Below are 23,085 nucleotides of genomic sequence, written 5' to 3' on the forward strand. Positions count from 1 at the left end.
AACTTTGAATATTATTTTGAGCAGTTGTTTGTGATCATTTGACCTCCTGAGTAATGATTGTTGCAATTGGTCAATTCCATGTAATTGCATTCAGGTGGTAGTGAATGGATAAAATAGCGCAGAGTGTAAAGAAAAATATGCTGGAGAAGGAGGGAAATCAATATCTGATTGTTCATGTCCATTTAGATTCTAGTTTAATTTGCTTGGAAAACATATCAAATGTTCTCAACCGTCTTCAGCCAGAGATGAGGAGTGAAATTTCACGCTCTATTCCCTTTTGAACTCATCATCGCTGATGCCACTTCTCAACTAACTTGATTCACTCAGCATTGGCACGTGTACTAGACCCAGCAAAGATCATGGGGTTCTGTTAGTATTGCGTCAGGTTGCACGTAGATCCATGCTCCGAGGTGAAGCTAAGCTGCAGTGTAGCTACAACACTGATATGTGCCTGTTAAATGGAAGGCTGCCTGGATATAGCCTGATGAATAGTTTAAAGAGACCCAACAGTTGCATCACCAAACAACATAATAAATAGTTTAGGATTCCAGCAGTAGTTAGCCCACATAGGTAAAATTAAACCCAACATGGGGTCAGGAAGTTCTCTTCTATTTGCTAGACTCAGCAAAAAAAAAAAAAAATTGCACTTGTTGGAAGCTAATCATGTCAGTGCTTGGTGAAATTCCTCAAAGCAATGTCCTCTGCCTGAAGCACTCCTATTCAGTGTACAATGCTTTGAGCATCTGTGTTTCAAAAGTAGCATCTAAAATTTCCCATTTGAAGACAGTTTCATGATCCCATGACTTTCCCACTGGTTATGTTGTACCAAGGCATCCATTTTAATCCCAATAGAGTTTCAGTTATCTTGTATGGTGATTCTTCGAGGCACAGAAAGGAAACTTGTCCCAAAAAGGACTGTTTTTTATAAAAAACGGAGGCTGCCCAGTCAGTAAGGGGAAGAGAGAAGTGAGAATGTTATTGGTGTTGATTTATTATTATCACATGTACAAAGATACAGTGAAAGCTTTGTTTTGGGCGCTATCCAGACAAATCATACTATTCATGAATGCATTGTATGGTCTCACAATTCACTCCCAAGCCTACAAAGACCACCTACAGCACTACAAAGATGCCCTCTCCCGTACCCACTCCACCTACTACTCTCAAATAATTCACTCTTGCTCCGGAAACCCAAAAACACTCTTCTCTACAATAAACAAACTCCTCAGCCCCCTGGACACCATCTCCCAATCATTCACAGTTGACAAATGCACCACTTTCCTTTCATTCTTCCAAAGCAAAATAGACAACATCTACAGCACCTTAACCACCAACGCACCTGCTCCCCCTCAAACCACCTGCCCCCCCTTATCCTGTCAACCCCTGCCTCAGTTCTCCCCAGTCTCCACCACCGACCTCTCTGACCTCTTCACAGGAATAAAAACTGCCACCTGCTCTCTGGACCCCATCCCCTCCAGCTTTGTCAAGGCCTGCCTTCCTGCTCTCTCTCCACTTATCACTGCAACAATAAACTCCTCCCTGTCCACTGGCATCGTCCCGCCATCCCTCAAAATCGCTGCTGTCACCCCCATTCTGAAAAAACCTGGTCTCAACCCTGACACCCCAAACAACTTCAGACCAATCTCCAACCTACCCTTTCTGTCCAAAGTTTTGGAACGTGCTGTAGCTTCCCAACTCAAATACCACCTCTCTACCAATAATCTGTATGAAACTTTCCAATCCGGATTCCGCTCCAACCACTGTACTGAAACTGCGCTCCTCAAAATCACAAACGACCTTCTCCTTTCCTCCGACGCTGGCAACCTCAACATCCTCATCCTACTTGACCTCAGCGCCGCCTTTGACACCATAAATCACTCCATTCTCCTCACCCGACTTGAAACCTCCTTTAACATCACCGGCACAGCCCTATCCTGGTTCAAATCTTACCTCTCTGACAGACACCAGTTCATCTCCATTAACAACTGTAAATCCCCCACCGCTCCCCTCCCCCAAGGTGTCCCCCAAGGCTCAGTCCTTGGCCCCCTCCTCTTCATCCTCTACCTGTTCCCCCTTGGTCAATTAATCCGCCGTCATGGTCTCAACTTCCACTGCTTTGCCGATGATATCCAGCTCCTCATCTCCACCAAGTCAATCTCCCCCACCACACACTCTACACTGACGAACTGCATCACTGAAATAAAATCTTGGCTTCAATCAAATTTCCTCAAACTCAATTGCAACAAATCTGAAATCATCATCATTGGTCCAAAAACGCTCACCAAATCCACCCAAAACTTCATCCTCAATATTGATGGTCTCCCAGTATCCACCCCCCCTCACATCCGGAATCTTGGAATCATCTTTGATCAAACCCTCTCCTTCGACAAACACATCAAACACATCACAAAGACAGCCTTCTTCCACCTCAAAAACATTGCCCGTCTCCGTCCATCCCTCTCCTCCACAGCTGCAGAAACCCTCATCCACGCCTTCATCACCTCCCGTCTGGACTACTGCAACAGCCTCCTCTATGGCGCACCCTCAAAAATCATCAGTAAACTTCAATACATTCAAAACTCCGCTGCCCGTCTACTCACCCACACCCCGATCCGTGACCATATCACCCCCGTCCTTTACAAACTCCACTGGCTCCCCATCCCCCAAAGAATCCAGTACAAAATCCTCCTCATAACCTACAAAGCCCTCCATAACCTGGCCCCATCCTACCTGACCGACCTCCTCCACAGGCACACTCCCACCTGCACCCTCCGCTCTGCTGCTGCCAATCTCCTATCCCCCCACATCCGGACCAAACTCAGATCCTGGGGGGACAGGGCTTTCTCCATCGCTGCTCCCACCCTATGGAACTCACTACCCCAAACCGTTAGAGACTCCTCCACACTCACCACATTCAAAACATCACTGAAGTCTCACCTGTTCAGTACTGCCTTCAACCACTGAAGGTCACCTCACCTTCTATCTCCTTTCTCTGTTCGTTTACTTATTTACTTATTTATCTATTTATTCATTTCCCTATGTTCTCTAAATCCCTGTAAAGCGTCTTTGAGTATATGAAAAGCGCTATATAAATGTAATGCATTATTATTATTATTGTGTAGTGCAAAAGTAAAAAATAAACAGTGCAGAAGATAGTATTACAGTTACAGAGAAAATGCAGATAAAACAAAGTGCAAGGGCTGCAAAGAAGTAGATTGGAAATTTATCATTAGTGTATGAGGCCCATTCAAGATTCTGATAATGGTGAGTGGAAAGCTGTTCTTGAATCTTGTGGCAAATACTTTTGACCTTTTAGAGCTTCTGCCCTATGGGAGAGGGTAGAAAGGGAATGACCAGAATTTAAGTTGTCCTTGATGGTTAGCTATTTTCCCAAGGCAGTGTGAGGTATAAATGGATTTGCTTTGTGTGATGAACTGGGCTGCATTTACAACTCTTTGTAATTACTTATTGCCTTGGACAGAGCAGTTGCCACACCAAGCTGTGATTCTTCCACATTGGATGCTTTGTATGGTGCATCTGAAGAAATAAGAGTCATTGGAGACTTGCCTTTTGAGGAATTGGATGCATTGATGTGCTTTCTTGGCCATACTGTAAATGTAATTGATCCAGGAAAATTTGTGGTGATATTTACACTTTGAAACTACCCTTAAATCAGTATCTGCCGATCATGTTCAGGGTTGATCTTATCCTGATTGTGAGTAAAAAAGCTTTGCCTCTGTTGCATCCAAGTGGGTGGGGGCGAACTCTGAACAAGTGCACTCAATCTGAAGAAGGGTCCCAAACTAAAACACTGCCTGTCCATTCCCTCCATAGGTTCTGCCTGACATGCTGAGTTCCTCCAGCATGTTGTGTTCTGAGAAAGGAAATGAGTTTCCAATCTGCATCCTTGGGTTATGTGACATGGTCAAATAAGGATATGAAAGGATTTATTCACAAAATGCTGGAGTAACTCAGCAGGTCAGGCAGCATCTCGGGAGAGAAGGAATGGGTGACGTTTCGGGTCGAGACCCTTCTTCAGATATGAAGGGTCTCGACCTGAAACGTCACCTGTTTCTTTTCTCCAGAGATGCTGTCTGACCTGCTGAGTTATAATAATAATAATAATAATAATAATAATATTCATTTATTGTCATTGCAACGAGTACAACGAAATTAAAAAATAGCCAATCCTGACGGTGCGTACAAACATATATGCAATAAATGCAAAAACAAATAAATACATAAATACAATTAAATACAATTATATTAAGTACAAGATTTTTTAACGGTGTTGCCTAGTGCAAAGGTAGAGTTCAGTTCTCGTATGGCCCTGGGGTAAAAACTGTTCTTAAGTCTGTTTGTTCGGGATTTGATCGACCTGAAACGTCGACCAGAGGGCAGATGAACAAACAGACGGTGGCCGGGGTGGGATGGATCTTTTATTATTTTGCCTGCTCTACTGAGGCAGCGTAGTCTGAACAGGTGCTCCAGGGAGGGCAGTGAGCAGCCGATGATCTTCTGGGCCGTCGTGATGACCCTCTGAAGGGCCTTCCTGTCCTTTTCTGAGCAGCTGGCATACCATGTGGTTATACAGTATGCCAGCACACTCTCGATGGAGCAGCGATAGAAGGACAACATGAGCTTCTCCTGCAGGTTGGTTTTCCTGAGGATCCTCAGGAAGTGGAGTCTCTGCTGTGCCTTCTTTACTGTGGTGATGGTGTTGGTAGACCAGGTAAGATCCTCTGCGATGTGCGTACCCAGGAACCTGAAAGCTGGTACCCTTTCCACACAGACCCCATTGATGTAGAGTGGGTCGTAATCTCCACTGGTTTTTCTAAAGTCAATTATAAGTTCCTTTGTTTTGGAGGAGTTCAGGACCAGATTGTTCACTGAACACCATGCTGCCAGCCTTTGGATTTCATCCCTATAGGCTGTCTCATCTCCTTCTGAGATGAGTCCAACCACAGTCGTGTCATCCGCGAACTTGATGATGGTGTTGGTGGGATGGGTGGGGGCGCAGTCGTGAGTGTAGAGGGAGTAAAGGATGGGGCTCAACACACAGCCCTGTGGTGAGCCGGTGCTCAGTGTAATGGTGGAGGAGAGGTGAGGGCCTATTTTGACTGTCTGGGGGCGGTTGGTCAGGAAGTCCTTGATCCATTGGCAGATGGTTTGGGAAAATCCAAGGTCGGAAAGTTTGGTGACCAGTCTGCTCGGGATGACCGTGTTAAAGGCAGAGCTGAAGTCGAGGAAGAGCATCCTCACATAGCTCCCCTGGTGTTCAAGGTGGGTCAGTGCAGTGTGAAGAGCAGTGTCGATGGCATCCCCTGTAGACCTATTTGCTCTGTAGGCAAACTGGTGTGGGTCGAAGGTGGGTGGGAGGCTGGCTTTGATGTGCTGCAGGACCAGTCTCTCGAAGCACTTTGTGATGACCGGTGTGAGTGCTACCGGACGGTAGTCGTTAAGGCCGCTGATGACAGACTTTTTCGGCAGTGGGATGATTGTGGCGGACTTCAGGCAGGGAGGGATGGTGGATTTTAAAAGGGACAGGTTGAAGATTTTTGTGAAGACCTCAGATAATTGGTCTGCACATTCCCTCAGCACTCTGCCCGTCACACCATCGGGGCCTGCAGTTTTCCTGGGATTCACTGCTCTGAGCACGCGCTTAACATCATACTCCTGCACAGTGAAGGTGTTGCTGTCAGGTGCTGGAGAGGGTGTTATGTCTGCCACTGTAGCTTTCACCTCGAAACGAGCAAAGAAACAGTTAAGTTCCTCTGCCAGCGAGGCGTCGCCGTCGGCAGTCGTGCGGTTGCTGGTCTTGTAGTTGGTGATGTGCTGGATGCCTTGCCACACCCGCCGTGGGTCATTGTTGGAAAAGTGGTCCTCAATCTTCCTCTTGTAGGACGCTTTGGCATCCTTGATGCCTCTCTTCAGGTTGGTTCTAGCAGCACTGTATAGAGCTCTATCACTAGACCTGAAGGCAGTGTTACGGTCCTTGAGGAGAGACCTGACATCCTTTGTCATCCAGGGTTTTTGTGTCTTCTTGGGATATCAGTAATTGGTTTCCATAAACATAATAACACTGAGTGGAAGGGTTGACACAATCCTGTATATACTGAAGCAAATGTCAATAATTTTACTCTGAATCTCTTTAATAGCTTCTTAAGCATTCTGCTATCAAGCATTTTTGTGGATTACATTTTTTTTTCAATTTCCTTTTTAACAGGTTGAACAGTCAAAAGTATTCATTAAAGAAGGTGGTGTTCAACTACTACTCACAATAGTCGATACTCCTGGATTTGGAGATGCTGTGGACAACAGTAACTGGTAAGTTTTTAAATTTTAAAAGAAAAAAAATAGCTGCTGGAAATCTGAAATTGATAGCAAATGCTGGAAACAGCAGGTCAGGCAGCATCTGTGGAAAGAAAGCCAACATATTATTTCAGATGCAAGACTTCATCAGGACTGTGATTCCAGCATTTATCATTTTAATTGAGCATTTCACAACAAAGTAAATATTTCTGATGGGCATTCATGATCGAGTCAACTGCTTATGACTTTGTTCAGAGTTCGCCCCCACTCAAATGGTGATGATCAAGATCAAACCTTTGTCAATATTTTAAAGCCTAGTATGAACATTTGTATGCTCAGTGTTGTAGAGGTGCTGAAAGATTCAGTTTTGAAGCTAAAAATTGCTTCTATGAAGCAGCATGGAAAGCATATATCTACCATAATATTTATATAAAGATATTGGATTACTTAGATCCTAATTGCTGTATCTGCCAATTTTCTTTCCGGGTAAACTTTGTCATGCTACCATGTAACACTGAAGGTCATTCTATATTGTTACAACACCCTCAATTGTGCTATTCGTTTTGAATCATCTTTTTACGGATAGATAATGTGCTAGTCTAATTTTCACTTAATATGGTTTGAAATGAAGAAAATTATGAAACAGAAATTTGAGGGAAGGGACAAAATTTGACGATAGAAATTTTAAAATTAAAGCCTTGCTTATTTTGGAACCAATAGAGGACCAGTGAGCACAAGGTCATGGATGAGTAGGGATGTTTAAGATTAGAAATCAGAATTCCATATCACAAGGTTTAAAGTGTGAAAAATTGGACAAAGTTCAAATCCACCGGGTGGCGCCACCAATGGCTGCCTCACCAACAGTCTGTCTCGTCCCTTCTTTCTTTGTTGTTTTTTTAATATGTGTTAAATGTATGTTTTAGTGTTCTTTAGCTTGTTTTATGTGGGGGGGGGGGGGGTTGGGGGAAACTTTTTTAAATCTCTTACCTCGACGGAGATGCGTTTTTTCCCCCTGTACTGTACCTCCGTCCACACTGCGGCCTAACATCGAGGAGTTGGCGACTTTGCTGGACACCGACTTCAGGAGCTCCAACCGCGGGAGCCTGCGGACTTTAACATCGTGAAGCTGGCGATCCCTGTCGGGGATCGACCTCGGAGTTCCAACCGCGGGAGCCTGCAGGACCTACCATCACGGAGCTTGCGATCCCTGTCGGGGATCAACTTTGGAGCTCCAATCGCGGGAGCCTGTGGACTTTAATATCATGGAGCTCGCAGTCCCTGGTTAGAGATAAACTTCGGGAATTCCAAACCACAGGAGCTCTGACTGCTCCGACGCGGGAGCTTCGAACGGCCCGACGCGGAGGCTTCGATCGGCAGCTGCGGGAGCTTCGATCGCCCCGACTGCGGATGATTCGAGTGCCCCCTCCGCGGGAGATTAAAGAGGAAGGAGATTGGATTTTATTGCCTTCCATCACAGTGAGGAATGTGGGGAATCCACTGTGGTGGATGTTTATGTTAACTTTAATTTTATGTAGTTGTGGGTTTTGTTGCTTTTTTTTTTTAGTATGGCTGTGTGGTAATTCGAGTTTCACTGTACCTTAATTGGTACACATGACAAATAACCTTTGAACCTTTGAAGAACAAACCTGAGATGAGATTGGTAGAATAATGAATTGTGGAGTCATGTTTTAAAGTTTAAAAAAGTAACAATTAGAGCAAAGTAGATGTACAGATAACCACTGCATTACAGAGTGGGAGGCCAACGTTAGACTTTGTCGTGGATAGGAAAGGATTTAGGAAATGGGTATATTAAGGAATAGGATGGAGTTCATGGATCAGTGTTCATTGGAGAAAGGTGGTGTTGGCCTTCAGGGAAATAATGGGTTAAAGTACCTATCTGCAACTGCCAACCTAATCAATGCAGTGACGTATCCAAATCCGTAAGGGCAAATTTTTGTTACTTCAACTGCCTTAACTCTGGATCATCTGTACAAGTTTGAAAACTTTTCTTATAGCAAATTTACAACATGCTTGTGATTTGTTGAACATTCTGCCTATTTGCTTGAGACCATTTTACCCATTTTGATTTCCAGCTGGCAGCCTGTCATCGATCACATAGACAGCAAATTTGAAGATTACCTGAATTCTGAATCCCGTGTGAACCGACGCCAAATGCCAGACGGCAGAGTCCATTGTTGTTTATACTTCATTGCTCCTTCAGGCCACGGGTTGGTAAACATTTTGAACAGTTCTAATGACTTCTAATGGCTGAATATTTAATGTTTTGAGTCCATTTTATTTCGGCTGTTTTTACAGTGGTCTGATGTTTACTGATGTTTATCGTTAGTGACAAATCAATAAATAATAACCCCTTAAAAACTTGGAACATGTAAAGAAATCCCACAACTCAACCAGACCATGCTGATCCTCCTCCTCTTAAAACAAATATTGCAGCCCATGTGGGCTTCAAATCTGCCTTTTCTGCTCTTAAGTGCACATTAATGAAAAGCAAAGGAGTCTGCTGGCTTCAATTTCCTACTTGAGAGATAAATTTGGAGAATACATTTGGGTTCAATTGTGTAATTAAATTATCAATAGTAGCAAATTGAAAACTTTTTGATGTGAAATAATTCATTTGTCACGCAGATTTGTAGAAAGATGCAGCATGGAAATTGAGTGTGCAACAACACCCAATGACACTAATCCTAATCTAATCGACATGTATTATTTTTTAAATGGTTGCTCAATGGATGACTTTCATTTTGAATAATCTGTTAAACATATTAAATACATCCATCAAAGATTTGAATGGACAAGCAGTTTACCAATTTAAGTGTTACATTTCTGCAGACTAAAGCCTTTGGATATTGAATTCATGAAGCGCCTACATGAGAAAGTTAACATCATTCCACTCATTGCCAAAGCCGATACTCTCACTCCAGAAGAATGCCAACAGTTCAAGAGACAGGTGAGAAGATAGGCTTGTGGTGTTAAGAGCATTTCCCACTCCAGGTTTATTGGAGGGTATGGGTTTTTAATGTAAAATGATAATCTGCTTTCTATACGTCTCGTTGCCAAAATGGTTGCTTTGGCTACTAAGACTTGTTTTATGAGAACGGCTGCTCTCATAAAACCATTTTGTACTGTTTCAATTCAGTAAACCAGAACACAAATGTGCTTCATCCTCTCCTAGAGAAGATGGACTGAATGGATGTTATCACTACCATAAAATGAATAATAATGATCTTCACGGTATTATGGTCACATCAAATACCTTAAATTTTTATCCACTAGGCTATCTGTCAGCCTTCTAGCATCAAGCAGTTTACTCAATTTTGATGTAATTTTACCAAACTATTATTGGCCTCCCAATCAGGAAATTAAAATCAAATTCAAATTAATAACTTTTTGAACAATGAAGATTGTAATGATCTGTGTATTCTAATCCTCTGCGTATTTGCTTAGGAAAAGCAATTCCAGTTTGACTGAAATCTTTGGTAGGTCAATACATTGTAATATTGAAGAGATGTCATAAAGCCAACATTCAGGGAATTACAAGATGAAATGAGTTTAATCAACTGCACAGAGTTGCTGACACACTGAATGTGTTTTTATTCAAACTCCAGCAGAAGGCTGTTTTTATTCAAATTTCAGCAGAAGGCTGTTTGATCATCGGGCTTTTGCTAGCTCTTTGAATTATCCAATGAACTTGCACACTGGTGCGGACCTGAGCAATGTTCCATTAACTGTTGTGTTGCAGGTGATGAAAGAAATCCAAGAGCACAAAATAAAGATCTACGAATTCCCAGAAACAGATGATGAAGAAGAAAATAAGTTGGTAAAGAAGATAAAGGTGGGATATTAATAATAGTGTGGGGTTCTTGCTGCCTATTTGTGTTGAAATTTGTTGTGAAGATAACTAAAAAAGCAATACGGGGAGAAAAGATGAGGTACGAGGGTAAGCTAGCCAAGAATATAAAGGGTAGTAAAAAGCCTCTTTAGGTATGTGAAGAGAAAAAAAATAGTTAAGACAAGTGTGGGTCCCTTGAAGACAGAAGCAGGTGAATTTATTATGGGGAACAAGGAAATGGCAGACGAGTTGAACAGGTACTTTGGATCTGCCTTCACGAAAGAAGACACAAACAATCTCCCAGATGTACTAGTGGACAGAGGTCCTAGGGTGATGGAGGAACTGAAGGAAATTCACATTAGGCAGGAAATGGTGTTGGGTAGACTGATGGGACTGAAGGCTGATAAATCCCCAGAGCCTGAAGGTCTGCATCCCAGGGTACTTAAGGAAGTGGCTTTAGAAATCGTGGATGCATTGGTGATCATTTTCTAATGTTCTATAGATTCAGGATCAGTTCCCGTGGATTGGAGGGTAGCTAATGTTATCCCACTTTTCAAGAAAGGAGGGAGAGAGAAAACGGGTAATTATAGACCAGTTAACCTGACATCAGTGGTGGGGAAGAAGCTGGAATGAATTATAAAAGAACAAATTGCAGAACATTTGGATTGCAGTAACAGGATCGTTCCGAGTCAGCATGGATTTACGAAGGGGAAACCATGCTTGACTAATCTTCGGGGAATTTTTTGAAGAAGTAACTAGGAAAATGGACAAGGGAGAGCCAGTGGATGTAGTGTACTTGGACTTTCAGAAAGCCTTTGATAAGGTCCCACATAGGAGATTAGTGGGCAAAATTAGAGCACATGGTATTGGGGATAGGGTACTGACATGAATAGAAAATTGGCTGGCAGACAAGACACACAGAGTAGGGATTAACGGGTCCCTTTCAGAATGGCAGCAGTGACGAGTGGGGTGCCGCAAGGCTCGATGCTGGGACCGCAGCTATTTACAATATACATTAATGACTTGGATGAAGGGATTAAAAGTAACATTAGCAAATTTTCAGATGACACAAAGCTGTGAGGAGGATGCTATGAGGATGCAGGGTGACTTGGACAGGTTGTGTGAGTGGGCGGATGCATGGCAGATGCAGTTTAATGTGGATAAATGTGAGGTTATCCACTTTGGTGGTAAGAACAGGAAGGCAGATTATTATCTGAATAGTGTCAAGTTAGGAAATGGGGAAGTACAAAGAGATCTGGGTGTCCTTGTTCATCAGTCACTTGAAGTAAGCATGTAGGTGCAGCAGGCAGTGAAGAAAGCTAATGGCATGATGGCCTTCATGACAAAGAGGAGTTGAGTATAGGAGCAAAGAGGTCCTTCTGCAGTTGTACAGGGCCCTAGTGGGACCGCACCTGGAGTACTGTGTGCAGTTTTGGTCTCCAAATTTGAGGAAGGACATTCTTGCTATTGAGGGAGTGCAGCGTAGGTTCACTAGGTTAATTCCTGGAATGGCGGGACTGTCATATGTTGAAAGACTGGAGCGACTAGGCTTGTATACACTGGAATTTAGAAGGATGAGAGGGGATCTTATTGAAACATATAGGATTATTAAGAGACTGGACTCACTTGAGGCAGGAAACATGTTCCCAATGTTGGGGGAGTCCAGAACCAGGGGCCACAGTTTAAGAATAAGGGGTAGGCCATTTAGAACAGAGATGAGGAAAAACTTTTTCGCTCAGAGTTGTAAATCTGTGGAATTCTCTGTCTCAGAAGGCAGTGGAGGCCAATTCTCTAGATTCTTTCAAGAGAGAGTTAGATAGAGCTCTTAATGATAGCGGAGTCAGGGGGTATGGGGAGAGGGCAGGAACGGGGTACTGATTGTGAATGATCAGCCATGATCACATTGAACGGCGGTGCTGGCTTGAAGGGCCGAATGGCCTACTCCTGCACCTATTGTCTATTGTCTATTGAAATGTGTAGCAGCTTCCCTAGAAAAGACAGTGGAAGCATTACCTGAAATAAATGGGGACATTTGATAGAATGCACAACCTTGCAATCTTTGGAGTGAGACTTTGAAAATGTTTTCAATTAGCAATCATTGGCCTTTGTGGATTTATTAATCGCTAAGGAGCGATCACAAACTACTATTGCAACATCTGACTGGAGGATTTTGTAAATGTAGTTGCATTTATATGATAAAAATGTGAAAAATATTTAATCTTAACAAAATATGCAATTCATTTTTTCCCATCTGCAAGCCAGCCTACAAACGGCGCAATTTTTTTTGTTTAAAAATTCAGCCCAAACATAAATTCAATGGATATGTGCTAACGGTTCAGTTTGCAAAAGATTAGTGTCCCAGGAGATTAGTTCCTTGGTAGGCCAGAAAGTGACAGGAGGGAAGCCAAAGGAGCAGCTGTAACAATGACATTTTTAGTAGCAAGCCAGATGGAAAATTGATGGCTGGTAAACGGGCCTGAGTTGTAAACCAATACAATGGAGAGAGAATTAGTTCATGCATGCTTTGAAATAGAGCCAAATAATGGTGTTTAAAACTAAAATTAAGTTTGGTTAATGTGCACTGTGTCCAAGTAAATACGTTTCAACTATAATAAATTATTACAGCATTTGGTTTGCATTTAATATGGATTTGCGGATCATTTTCAAAATTGTTGGAAGAATCTCATGGCTCATTGCCAAGTTTGCTGCTGCCTTCAAACGAGAAAACATCCTCCACTTGTGTTCCAGTGAGAAAGATAAAATCTGTACATTAATAATCGAGCATTTAAATTAAAGAGAGCCTAAAGTGTCAGCAGTAAGGTGGCTTGGCACACCACAGACTGGTGTTGCAGAAAAGCCACATGTTTGGAATGGAAAGAGTATCACAATTAAATGGATGAGTGGGGAATTCCTTGCCCAAAGGATTAGAGATGCAGGGCAGAGGAAGCAGGAGGGTGGTGCATTGAGCAGTCGTGTTGTTTTGTTTACCAGCCACTTTGGTCAGGGTGCATATTAAAAGTCTGGCAAATGGTTGTGGTTTCCTGGGTCATTTAAAATTCATTCTTAAGGGTTACTTTTGAAAATTGCAATCTAATGCAACACGTTTCTGTCGGAAAAATGTTCACTTCTAACTTCAATGCTTGTAACAGTTTGAAAGACAATTTTTTGGAAAGTTTCCCTTTTAGCATATAACTGAACATTCCATCAATATAGCACTTCAAAGGGCACTATTGCCAATGACAATTAACAATGACATCGTAAGTATAAACTAATGAAAAAGTACCATTGCAAGGCCAGCAATCAACGGTTCATTGAAAAAAAACTATTCGCTTTTATCCTTTGGAAACTGCTGTTCATTCACATCAACTACACAAATTTCTTCTCTCCTTTTATCTTCCCCCCTTGTTACTCACCTTCTGCAGGGATATTGCCTGATCTGCTGAGTTAATCTAACACTTTATTTTGTAAACCAGCATTTGCAGTTTCTTGTTTATACAAAACTCAACCACAAAAACCATTTCTGTTTTACTCTTTCGTGATCTTCTAAATCTAAAACCAAAGGCACTTTCACAGTGCTCCAGTAAAGAGCTTGCACCCGTGTCTAAAACAAAAGGAAAATTAATCTCATTCTCCTCCCTTAAATTTACGTCCACTGGCTACTGCTTGTTAGTAGGGATACTTTTTCCTTATCTAATAAAACTCGTTACTTAAAACACCTCGGTCAAGACACCACCACTTCTGCACTGAGGAAATTGGCTTTATTTCTCCAGTTGTCATTTTAGCTCCCACAGCCCAATTGTACTAAATCCCTGCTCTCAAGGCCTTGATGCCTTTCACAAAGTGATGTTCAAGAGAGACCTTTTTCTTCAGCTGAGGCCCAGCAGTGGTTTATAAAAAATCAGCAATAACCTTTATTTGTTTTTCTCCTTTCTAAGTTTTAAAATTGCACCTGGTCTTTTTATTCACAGGATGAAATTTGATGACTTAATTTAACCCATAGATTTGTTTGATGGGTTTATTTAGCTACCAATTTAAACAGCTTTTAGGTTTTGGTGAATTATTCTTAACTATTTTTGTGCTAATCCTTTTTAGGATCGTTTACCTCTTGCTGTTGTAGGCAGTAATACTATCATAGAGGTGAATGGAAAACGTGTCCGGGGTCGACAGTATCCCTGGGGAGTGGCAGAGGGTAAGTCGCTTTTCCTGTTGTATTGTCAAGTTTTAATTTGATGAGAAATTTGCCTTTCTATAGTTCATTTCATGATCAAGGTTTGCCAAAAATCAGTAATGTAGTCAGTGGATGAACTGCAGCTAATTTCAATACATCAAGCTCCCTTTAGCAGTAATATGTAAATGAAATTATTTATGTTGTTGGCTGAGGCTTAACTACTACCCAGGACATGGCATGCTTTCTCGCCACTGTATTGAAATGTCATCTTAAATTTGCAGTGCTCAGCCTTTGAATTGGACCCAGAAATACACTTTATGGTTTGGTGGTGAGAGTGGTGCCCATCAAGATGTTTTGCATAATTAGGGATAAAAGTAAGCTAAATAAATAGCTGAAAATTAATGCACAGAAAGTTTTGCTTTTCCAACTGCCATTTACAGGAGATAGTGTGGAAGTATTCCCTCGAGTGTATCACAGAACAATATTAAGAAAGTTTTAAAAATATGAAAGAATTTAATATTTAACTTTAATTGTTCCACAGAAAAGGTCAATCGATGAAAATTAATATGCATGACCGTTAATGTTTTTTTAGCAGTAGAGGTTTTCAAATTTTGTTTGCGTTTGATGTTTCTTAAGTTTCTATATTTAATGCTGCATCGATCTTTAAATTTTTATTTCTGCTTTTTTAACAGCAGTGCAAGTCTTCTAATTTTATTTTTAATATTTGAGGGCAAGAAGGATCATCCATAACCGAGCTACAGGATTGGGTTAATGTTAGCTTATTTTCTTGTTTTCATAGTTTTCTTTGAGTTTAATCTACCAAATGCTACAAACTGGAAATCAGAAAAACAATGCCGGAAGCACTCAGCCGGTCAGGTAGCATGTACATAAAGAGAGGAATGGTTAATGTTTCAGACTGATGATCTTTTATCTAGCCTTATTCTAGCCTTAGAGGGAGTACAGAGAAGGTTCACCAGATTGATCCCTGGGATGGCAGGACTTTCACATGAAGAAAGACTGGATAGACTAGGCTTATACTCGCAGGAATTTAGAAGACTGAGGGGGGATCTTATTGAAACATATAAAATTCTTAAGGGGTTGGAGAGGCTAGATGCGGGAAGATTGTTCCCGATATTGGGGAAGTCCAGAACCAGGGGTCACAGCTTAAGGATAAGGGGGGAGTCTTTTAGGACCGAGATGAGAAAACATTTCTTCACACAGAGTGGTGAGTCTGTGGAATTCTCTCCCACAGAAGGTAGTTGAGGCCAGTTCATTGGCTATATTTAAGAGGGAGTTAGATGTGGCCCTTGTGGCTAAAGGGATCAGGGGGTATGGAGCGAAGGCAGGTACAGGTTACTGAGCTGGATGATCAGCCATGATCATATTGAATGGCGGTGCAGGCTCGAAGGGCCGAATGGCCTACTCCTGCACCTATTTTCTATGTTTCTATGTTTCTATCAGAATAGGGAAAAGAGGCCGTTTCATTGCAGAGAAAGTGGGCAGAATTGGAGGACAAAGGGGAAGATTGGTAATGAGGTTGGGGACAAGAACAGACTAAGTGATGAAATAGCAGAGTTAAAGGGTTGTGGTCAAAGCCTGTGATTGTCTGGAGGAGATATTAATGGAATACAGTAAATGTAATCTGAATTTACCAGAGGAGGTGAAGAAAAAGAACAGCTGGAAATGTGAGATACAAGTCTGAAATGCCTGGCTGTATTCAGCATTAAGTCTGGGAGGCTATCGTGCCTGGAGGGATGTAGGAAAATAACTGCAGATGCTGGTACCACAGAAGGTATCACAAAATGCTGGAGTAACTCAGCAGGTCAGGCCGCATCTTAGGAGAGGTGTAGGAAAATAACTGCAAATCATCCAGCAAATATCCAACAAATCATCCTCCAACATTTCCGTTACCTCCAATGGGACCCCCACTACTGGCCACATCTTCCCATCTCCTCCTCTTTCTGCGTTCCGCAGAGACCGTTCCCTCTGTAACTCCCTGGTCAACTCGTCCCTTCCTACTCAAACCACCCCCTCCCCGGGCACTTTCCCCTGCAACCGCAGGAGATGCAACACCTGTCCCTTTACCTCCCCCCTCAACTCCATCCAAGGACCCAAACAGTCTTTTCAGGTGAGACAGAGGTTCACCTACACTTCCTCCAACCTCATCTAATGTATCCGCTGCTCTAGATGTCAACTTCTCTACATCGGCGAGACCAAACGCAGGCTCGGCGATCGTTTCGCTCAACACCTTCGCTCAGTCCGCCTTAACCAACCTGATCTCCCGGTGGCTGAGCACTTCAACTGTCCCTCCCACTCCCAGTCTGACCTTTCTGTCATGGGCCTCCTCCAGTGCCATAGTGAGGCCCACCGGAAATTGGAGGAACAGCACCTCATATTTCGCTTGGGCAACTTGCAGCCCAGCGGTATGAACATTGACTTCTCCAACTTTAGATAGTCCCTCTGTCCCTCTCTTCCCCTCTCCCTTCCCAGTTCTCCCTCTATCTTCCTGTCTCCACCTATATCCTTTCTTTGTCCCGCCCCCCTGACATCAGTCTAAAGAAGGGTCTCGACACGAAAAGTCACCCATTCCTTCTCTCCTGAGATGCTGCCTGACCTGCTGAGTCACTCCAGCATTTTGTGGTGCCTGGAGGGATGGTGAGTTTCTGTTCCTCAAGCTTATGTTGAACTTTGTTGGATCAATGACATGGAACAGACTGGGAATAGAATGGAGAAGTGGGTGCTCTTATCCTTGTGGACTCAACCTAGGTGTGTTATGTTGTGATAAACCACTGTGAAAGATACCACTGAATGCAGTATTATAAATTTACACAGGTAATTTATTTTTAGGCAGTTCATTAGAGCCAGCATGACTTGCCTTCACTGCAGTTTGTGGATTCTTAGTTTGCTAATGCCACTGGGATCTGCAAACTCCCACAGGTGTGGCAGGAAATGTTTTCACCATAATGATGCTTGCCTAGCCAAGGTCAGCCCTCAAAACACTGCCATTCCACTGTGAACATGGGTGATTCGTTGCTGGGTGAGCTCTTGATTCCAGCACTGAGATGAATAATTTGACCACCAAAAGTGGGCACTGATATGGAAGTTCCCACCATAAGTTGTTGGGATGAATGGCATAAAGGGAAACCAGTGAAAGATGCAAGGAAAAAAGGGGGGCAAAATGTATTATCTGTGTGATGAAGGGAGCTGGACATTCTAAATGCTCTGTCGAGTGTATTTCTGTTCATCATTCTTTGGTTTAGTAACAATGGAATCCTAATCTAATTTACCTGATTGGTGGTGTGCATCACTAAAGGATTTTGCACAAGTGAAAAATTGTGTTATATCAGACTCTTAGATGGAATTAGTTACAAATAATTTGGTTATATTGATGCAGTGTACTGATTTGCAGAAAATGAATTAAGCCACTACAACCAGGAAATGGACGTAGCCTTTCCATTGTACTGTAGTTTTGATAAAGGCATGTATGTTGTATTATTGGGGGCTTACATAACAAATGGGTGAGCCTTATGCTCATTTAACCAGACTTGTTTGTGGCATTTTCTTAACAAATTGGACTTCCTGATTTGTCACTTTCCTATTTATATAACTAAATTAAATGTTTGTTCAGTGGCAACAGATTTATTTTGATTGAACGCTTGAATCAATGTTTAAATTATCATTAAGTTAAATGATTCCAAAAAGCATGTGTTAGTCGCTTTCTGTTTATTCTGCTAAGAAGGAAGACTGGCAAAGATTCAGCAATCCTTTTGGCATAATAAGAATCTGCATTAGGCCAAAAATCTCTGCACGTAGGAGTTGAAGGTAGTGGTACAAAAACATTATTTCCAGGCAGAGGAAATGCTTCCAGCCTTTGAAGTGTTGTGCTGTCAGGAAATTGACTGGCCTGGTTTTAGTGCAGAAGCAGCTGCACCACTGGGGAAATGAGATTGGAAGATTGTATCTTTATCCGTAGTTGTGATGAAAATGTGGATTAGAGAATGGCTGGTGGCTGTTGCTTCATGATGTCTGCAGTGGCTTAACTGAAAGGGCAGTGACCAAGGCTTCTGGTTGATGAATATGTGATTGGACTGCCGTTAGAAGTATTATCTTGATGGAATAAATGCTTGCAGTTGATGTGTGAGCCTTTGCCCTGCATATGATCATATGATTTCACATGACATATAATAGCATTATGGATTTAAAAAAAATGAAATTTAGTTGATTGTGGTATAAATCTGCTTTAAAGACAATTTGCAAATCTCTGGTAAAATTCTTCCTGTAATTGCTGAGTGCTAATATGCAACAGACTGTTCTTAATCTAATATTTGAGTTAATTATAAAGCAAATTTAACCCATTGTCTGGCCTAGTTAATCTCATTCACTAGAATTAATGTGGCTGTTGTAAACCTTGGGGAGAAAGTTTGACGCAAGTTTCTGCTCTCAGTAGATCGCAGTCTACGGATAAACAGCTGGGATTCGTCAGTAGACTAGGCTATTTTTAAAAAACAATATTCACTGCGAGCATTATAAAACAAATTGCCAACAATTTTATCAGCGCAAATCTAAAGTTTTTTTAGGAAACAAGGGACTGCAGATGAAGGTTTGCAAAAAAAGAGACAAAGTGCTGGAGTAACTCAGCGGGTTAGATAGCATCTCTGATAAACATGGATAGATAATGTTTCAGATCGGGAGCCTTCTTCAGACTGATTGTGGGGGGGGGGGCGAAAGCTGGAAGATAAGATGAACAGGACAAAGCTTGGCAAGTAGTAGGTCTGGTGAAAGGATGGTGGGGTGTAGATAAGCAGACCTCCCAACCCTTCCGAATTTGGCGTACATTTTCTGCTTTCTTATTTCATTTCCGCCATTCCGATTTCATATATATACAGCCGGAAACAGGCCTTTTCGGCCCACCAAGTCCGTGCTGCCCAGCGATCCCCGTACATTAACACTATCCTACACCCACTAGGGACAATTTTTTTACATTTTTACCCAGCCAATTAACCTACATACCTGTACGTCTTTGGAGTGTGGGAGGAAACCGAAGATCTCGGAGAAAACCCACGCAGGTCACGGGGAGAACGTACAAACTCCTTACAGTGCAGCACCCGTAGTCAGGATCGAACCTGAGTCTCCAGCGCTGCATTCGCTGTAAAGCAGCAACTCTACAGCTGCGCTACCGTGCCGCCGGTCTGGGGTAATGGGTACATGTGCTCCACACAAAGTGATCACCCAACTTACATTTGGTCTCTTCAATGGAGTGAACACTGAATACGGTATTCTAGATTGGAAGTGCAAGAGAATCGGTTTTATCTGAAAAAAAACTGCTTGGGTTCTTGGATGATGGGAAGGGATGAGGTAAAAGAACAAGTCCATGGGAAGGTGCCATAATTCAGGGAGTGATAGGTAGGGACAGAAGAGAAGACCAGGGAATTGTGAAAGCACCAATCCCTTCAAAATACTGAAATGAGAGTAGAAGGTATGCGTTTGTTGCTTTTTTGCAGTGGACAGAAATTGCAAAGGATGATCCAATGAATGCAGAGGTTGGGGGAAGGGAATGTGGAAGGTGAGGAACAGGGATCTCTGGGCCAGAGGAGAGCGGTGAGAAAAGGAGTGGGAGGTGGATGACATTTGGTCAAATACTTCGTCCATAAGGGTAGAGGGGAAGCCATAGTTCAGGAAGGGTTAGAGGTGAATTGACAGAAATGTTTAACAAATAAAATTGGGCGAGGAATTTTCTGGCTTTCTTCTTTTGCTGCCTCAAAGAGAAATAAGCTCATTTGCATGGGTGAAAATTTGAAGGATGCAGGGCTGAAGGTTGAGAATTGGGGGTGGGGATAGGGATTCTGTAATCATTAATTGCTTGGCTGACATGGAAGCAAATGGGCTGAATGGACCCCTGTTGTGCCATAGTTTTAAATGCTTTCACAAATGAAGATGGTCAATATTTTCAGCAGATGCAATGAAGTAGACCCCTCGACCCTGACCTTGCCCAATCAAACCCTGCTGTATCCCTGGCCCTGTCCCCATCAACATTGCAGTGGGATGGGAGACTCTGCAGGGGGAAGCCCTGGGAATCGGCAATCTCTGTGCAGACTGGACGAGAAAAGTCCAAAAAGAGAGAAAGGACGGGGACATTTGCAGATGGGATGGCTGAACTCTAATTGTTTCCCCAGGAGGGGCTGGGGAGGTAAGGGCAGTTCAGCCTGGGAATGACTAGGAGCACGGCCTGAGCTGCCAGCGGGGATACCAGTGTTGTGTGGATTAACTGCAGCCAGGCAGTGGAATGGGATAAACAGAACAGCCATTTCTGAATAAATCCAAAATCATCAGATCTAATGAGCCTGTCAGTGGGAGAAGACGGTCCCATCAATAAAACACTGGAAATATTTATGTATAATTTATGTTTCTGTGTTTTGTCCGAGTCTATGTACCTGTGATGCTGCTGCAGGCAAGATTTTCATTGTACCTGTAATCACCAGACTTCTCCATTGGACAATAAACTTGACCTCACACCACAACTGCTTAGAAGTGGCAGAGGGAGAGAAGCCTGCAGTGGAATTAAATATTTACAACTTCTTTAAAACATTTTATTAACAGTTGAAGTAGCTTCCCTATTGTACTAAAATCTACTCAATTGCATTGGATTATCCAACTGGTTCAGTTGGTTAAAACTGCCAACAATTGGAACCAAAACCTGAACATGAAACAAGCTAAGAACATTACAATTTATTAGTTAGGAGACAGACGTGACAATGAGCAGGGAGCATAAAGCAGTGTGAATCTTTCAGTTGGCAACACAGAGTCCAAAGTGATACTTCTGCATCCGTTCTCCCTGACACTGAAAGGTTGCCTTCCTCATATCGACAAGCATCTCATACCTATGCTCACAAACCTGCGTTATAACTAATCGCCAGGTACATTATTTAAATTTGGAACTGTGCTTCATGATGGGGCAAAATCTCCAAACCAAACCCCACCGCTTACTCACAATGTTTAATTACTGTTTTAAATATCATATCATATCATATATATCACATCATATATATACAGCCGGAAACAGGCCTTTTCGGCCCACCAAGTCCGTGCCGCCCAGCGATCCCCGTACATTAACACTATCCTACACCCACTAGGGACAATTTTTACATTTACCCAGCCAATTAACCTACATACCTGTACGTCTTTGGAGTGTGGGAGGAAACCGAAGATCTCGGAGAAAACCCACGCAGGTCACGGGGAGAACGTACAAACTCCTTACAGTGCAGCACCCGTAGTCAGGATCGAACCTGAGTCTCCGGCGCTGCATTCGCTGTAAAGCAGCAACTCTACCGCTGCGCTACCGTGCCGCCCCTAAATATTTTCATCCAGCTTGGGATTCTGCAAGGCCCAATCAATATCCTGGAAGATGGTGGTGATGATGATGATTTTTCGCCTCACATTTTTCCACAAAACACATGCCTCACCGCCCGCCCTGCCCCTCGCTGCTGGCCCCGCCTCGCCACTGGCCCTGCCTCGCCTCACCAGCCGGTCTCGCCACCGGCCTGGCCTCGCCGTTCGCTGCCAGCCTGGCCTGGTCTGGCCACTGGCCTGGCCTCGCTGCGTAGCGTGAGGCCCGTTGATGTTGAGAGGGGATGGGGTGGGTGATTGGGGGGGGGGGGGGGAGTGGGGGTTGGGGGGGGGAGATGGGGATGGAGGAGTGGGGGGGAGAGGGGGGTGGGGGGGGACATGGACCATTGTGATTTGCTGTTGAAGACCACTGGAGCAAGTATGTCTTCAATGAAATTAGGTTTGTGCAGTTTTAAATGAAACTCTTCATAACTTAGTCATACATTTTATGACCATTGTTCTTTTATTCAATACTAAGAGAATTGGGATGTGTAAGGAAAAAGCAAAATAGAAAAAAACAAAACAAAACATTTTTTTCTTTGTGTGAAAAGTATTTCTGTTCCATAACCTTTCTATAAATACCCGAATATACTCATGATAGGCCTGACATTGTACATGTAGTCCAAGAACTACAGGCTGTTGGAAATAATAGTCGTTTTTCACACACGAATGTAGTGCAACGCCTATGCGCATTTGGCATGCATACTTTTATTTTGCTGAAAAGTTGCATTATGCGCGATATCATGAATTTTGATGTAAAATTCTGATTTTGGACATCAAAATTATGAATTTGTAAAATCAAATGTTGGGAGGTCTGGATAAGCAGATAGCTGAGCAAAGACCAGAGATGAAAAGACAAAGGTGTGAGACAAAAGCTTTGAAGAGTTGTGATTTATGAAGCTAGAGGAAGGAATGTAGGTGGAGGGATTAAATAGATACCAAGTCCAGATGGGCAGTAACCAAGGAGCTGTGGAGGGAGCAATCTCTGCAGAAGGCAGAAAGGGGTGGAGATGGGAAGATGTGACTGGTAGTGGGATCACGTTGGAGGTGACATAAATGTCAGAGAAGGGTGTGTTGGATGTGGAGGCTGGTGTGGTAAAAGGTAAGGAACAAGAGAACTCTGCCCTTGCTCTGTCTGGGGGAGGGGGAAGCAAAAGTAGAACCATTTGACATGGAGTAGGTGCGGTAGCTTAAAGCCTGGGTAGCTTAAAGCATATTCTGCTTGGGTAGCTTACAGCCTCATATTCTGCTTGGGTGGCTTACACCCCAGCAGTAAGAATATTGATTTCTCCAATTTTCAGTAACTATCAACACCCACCCCCTCACCGCCCCTTCCTTGACTCCTCTTTGTTCCTCCACCTCTCCCTTGTGT

At 42.9% G+C, this 23,085-nt stretch overlaps 1 protein-coding gene across 2 annotated transcripts in view; it reads left to right on the forward strand.

Moving 5' to 3' along the window:
• The window catches only part of LOC144592717 (septin-7), a 101,917-nt gene that overhangs the window by 51,297 nt on the left and 27,535 nt on the right, over positions 1–23,085 (forward strand). For both annotated transcript variants that reach the window (XM_078397615.1, XM_078397616.1), the window contains exons 3-7: positions 6,227–6,327; positions 8,406–8,540; positions 9,163–9,280; positions 10,073–10,165; positions 14,255–14,351. In XM_078397615.1, coding sequence (XP_078253741.1) covers positions 6,227–6,327; positions 8,406–8,540; positions 9,163–9,280; positions 10,073–10,165; positions 14,255–14,351 — 544 coding nt within the window. The remainder of the gene's footprint in view (positions 1–6,226; positions 6,328–8,405; positions 8,541–9,162; positions 9,281–10,072; positions 10,166–14,254; positions 14,352–23,085) is intronic.

Source organism: Rhinoraja longicauda, chromosome 4 (assembly GCF_053455715.1).
Source record: "Rhinoraja longicauda isolate Sanriku21f chromosome 4, sRhiLon1.1, whole genome shotgun sequence".
Classification (NCBI taxonomy): domain Eukaryota; kingdom Metazoa; phylum Chordata; class Chondrichthyes; order Rajiformes; family Arhynchobatidae; genus Rhinoraja; species Rhinoraja longicauda.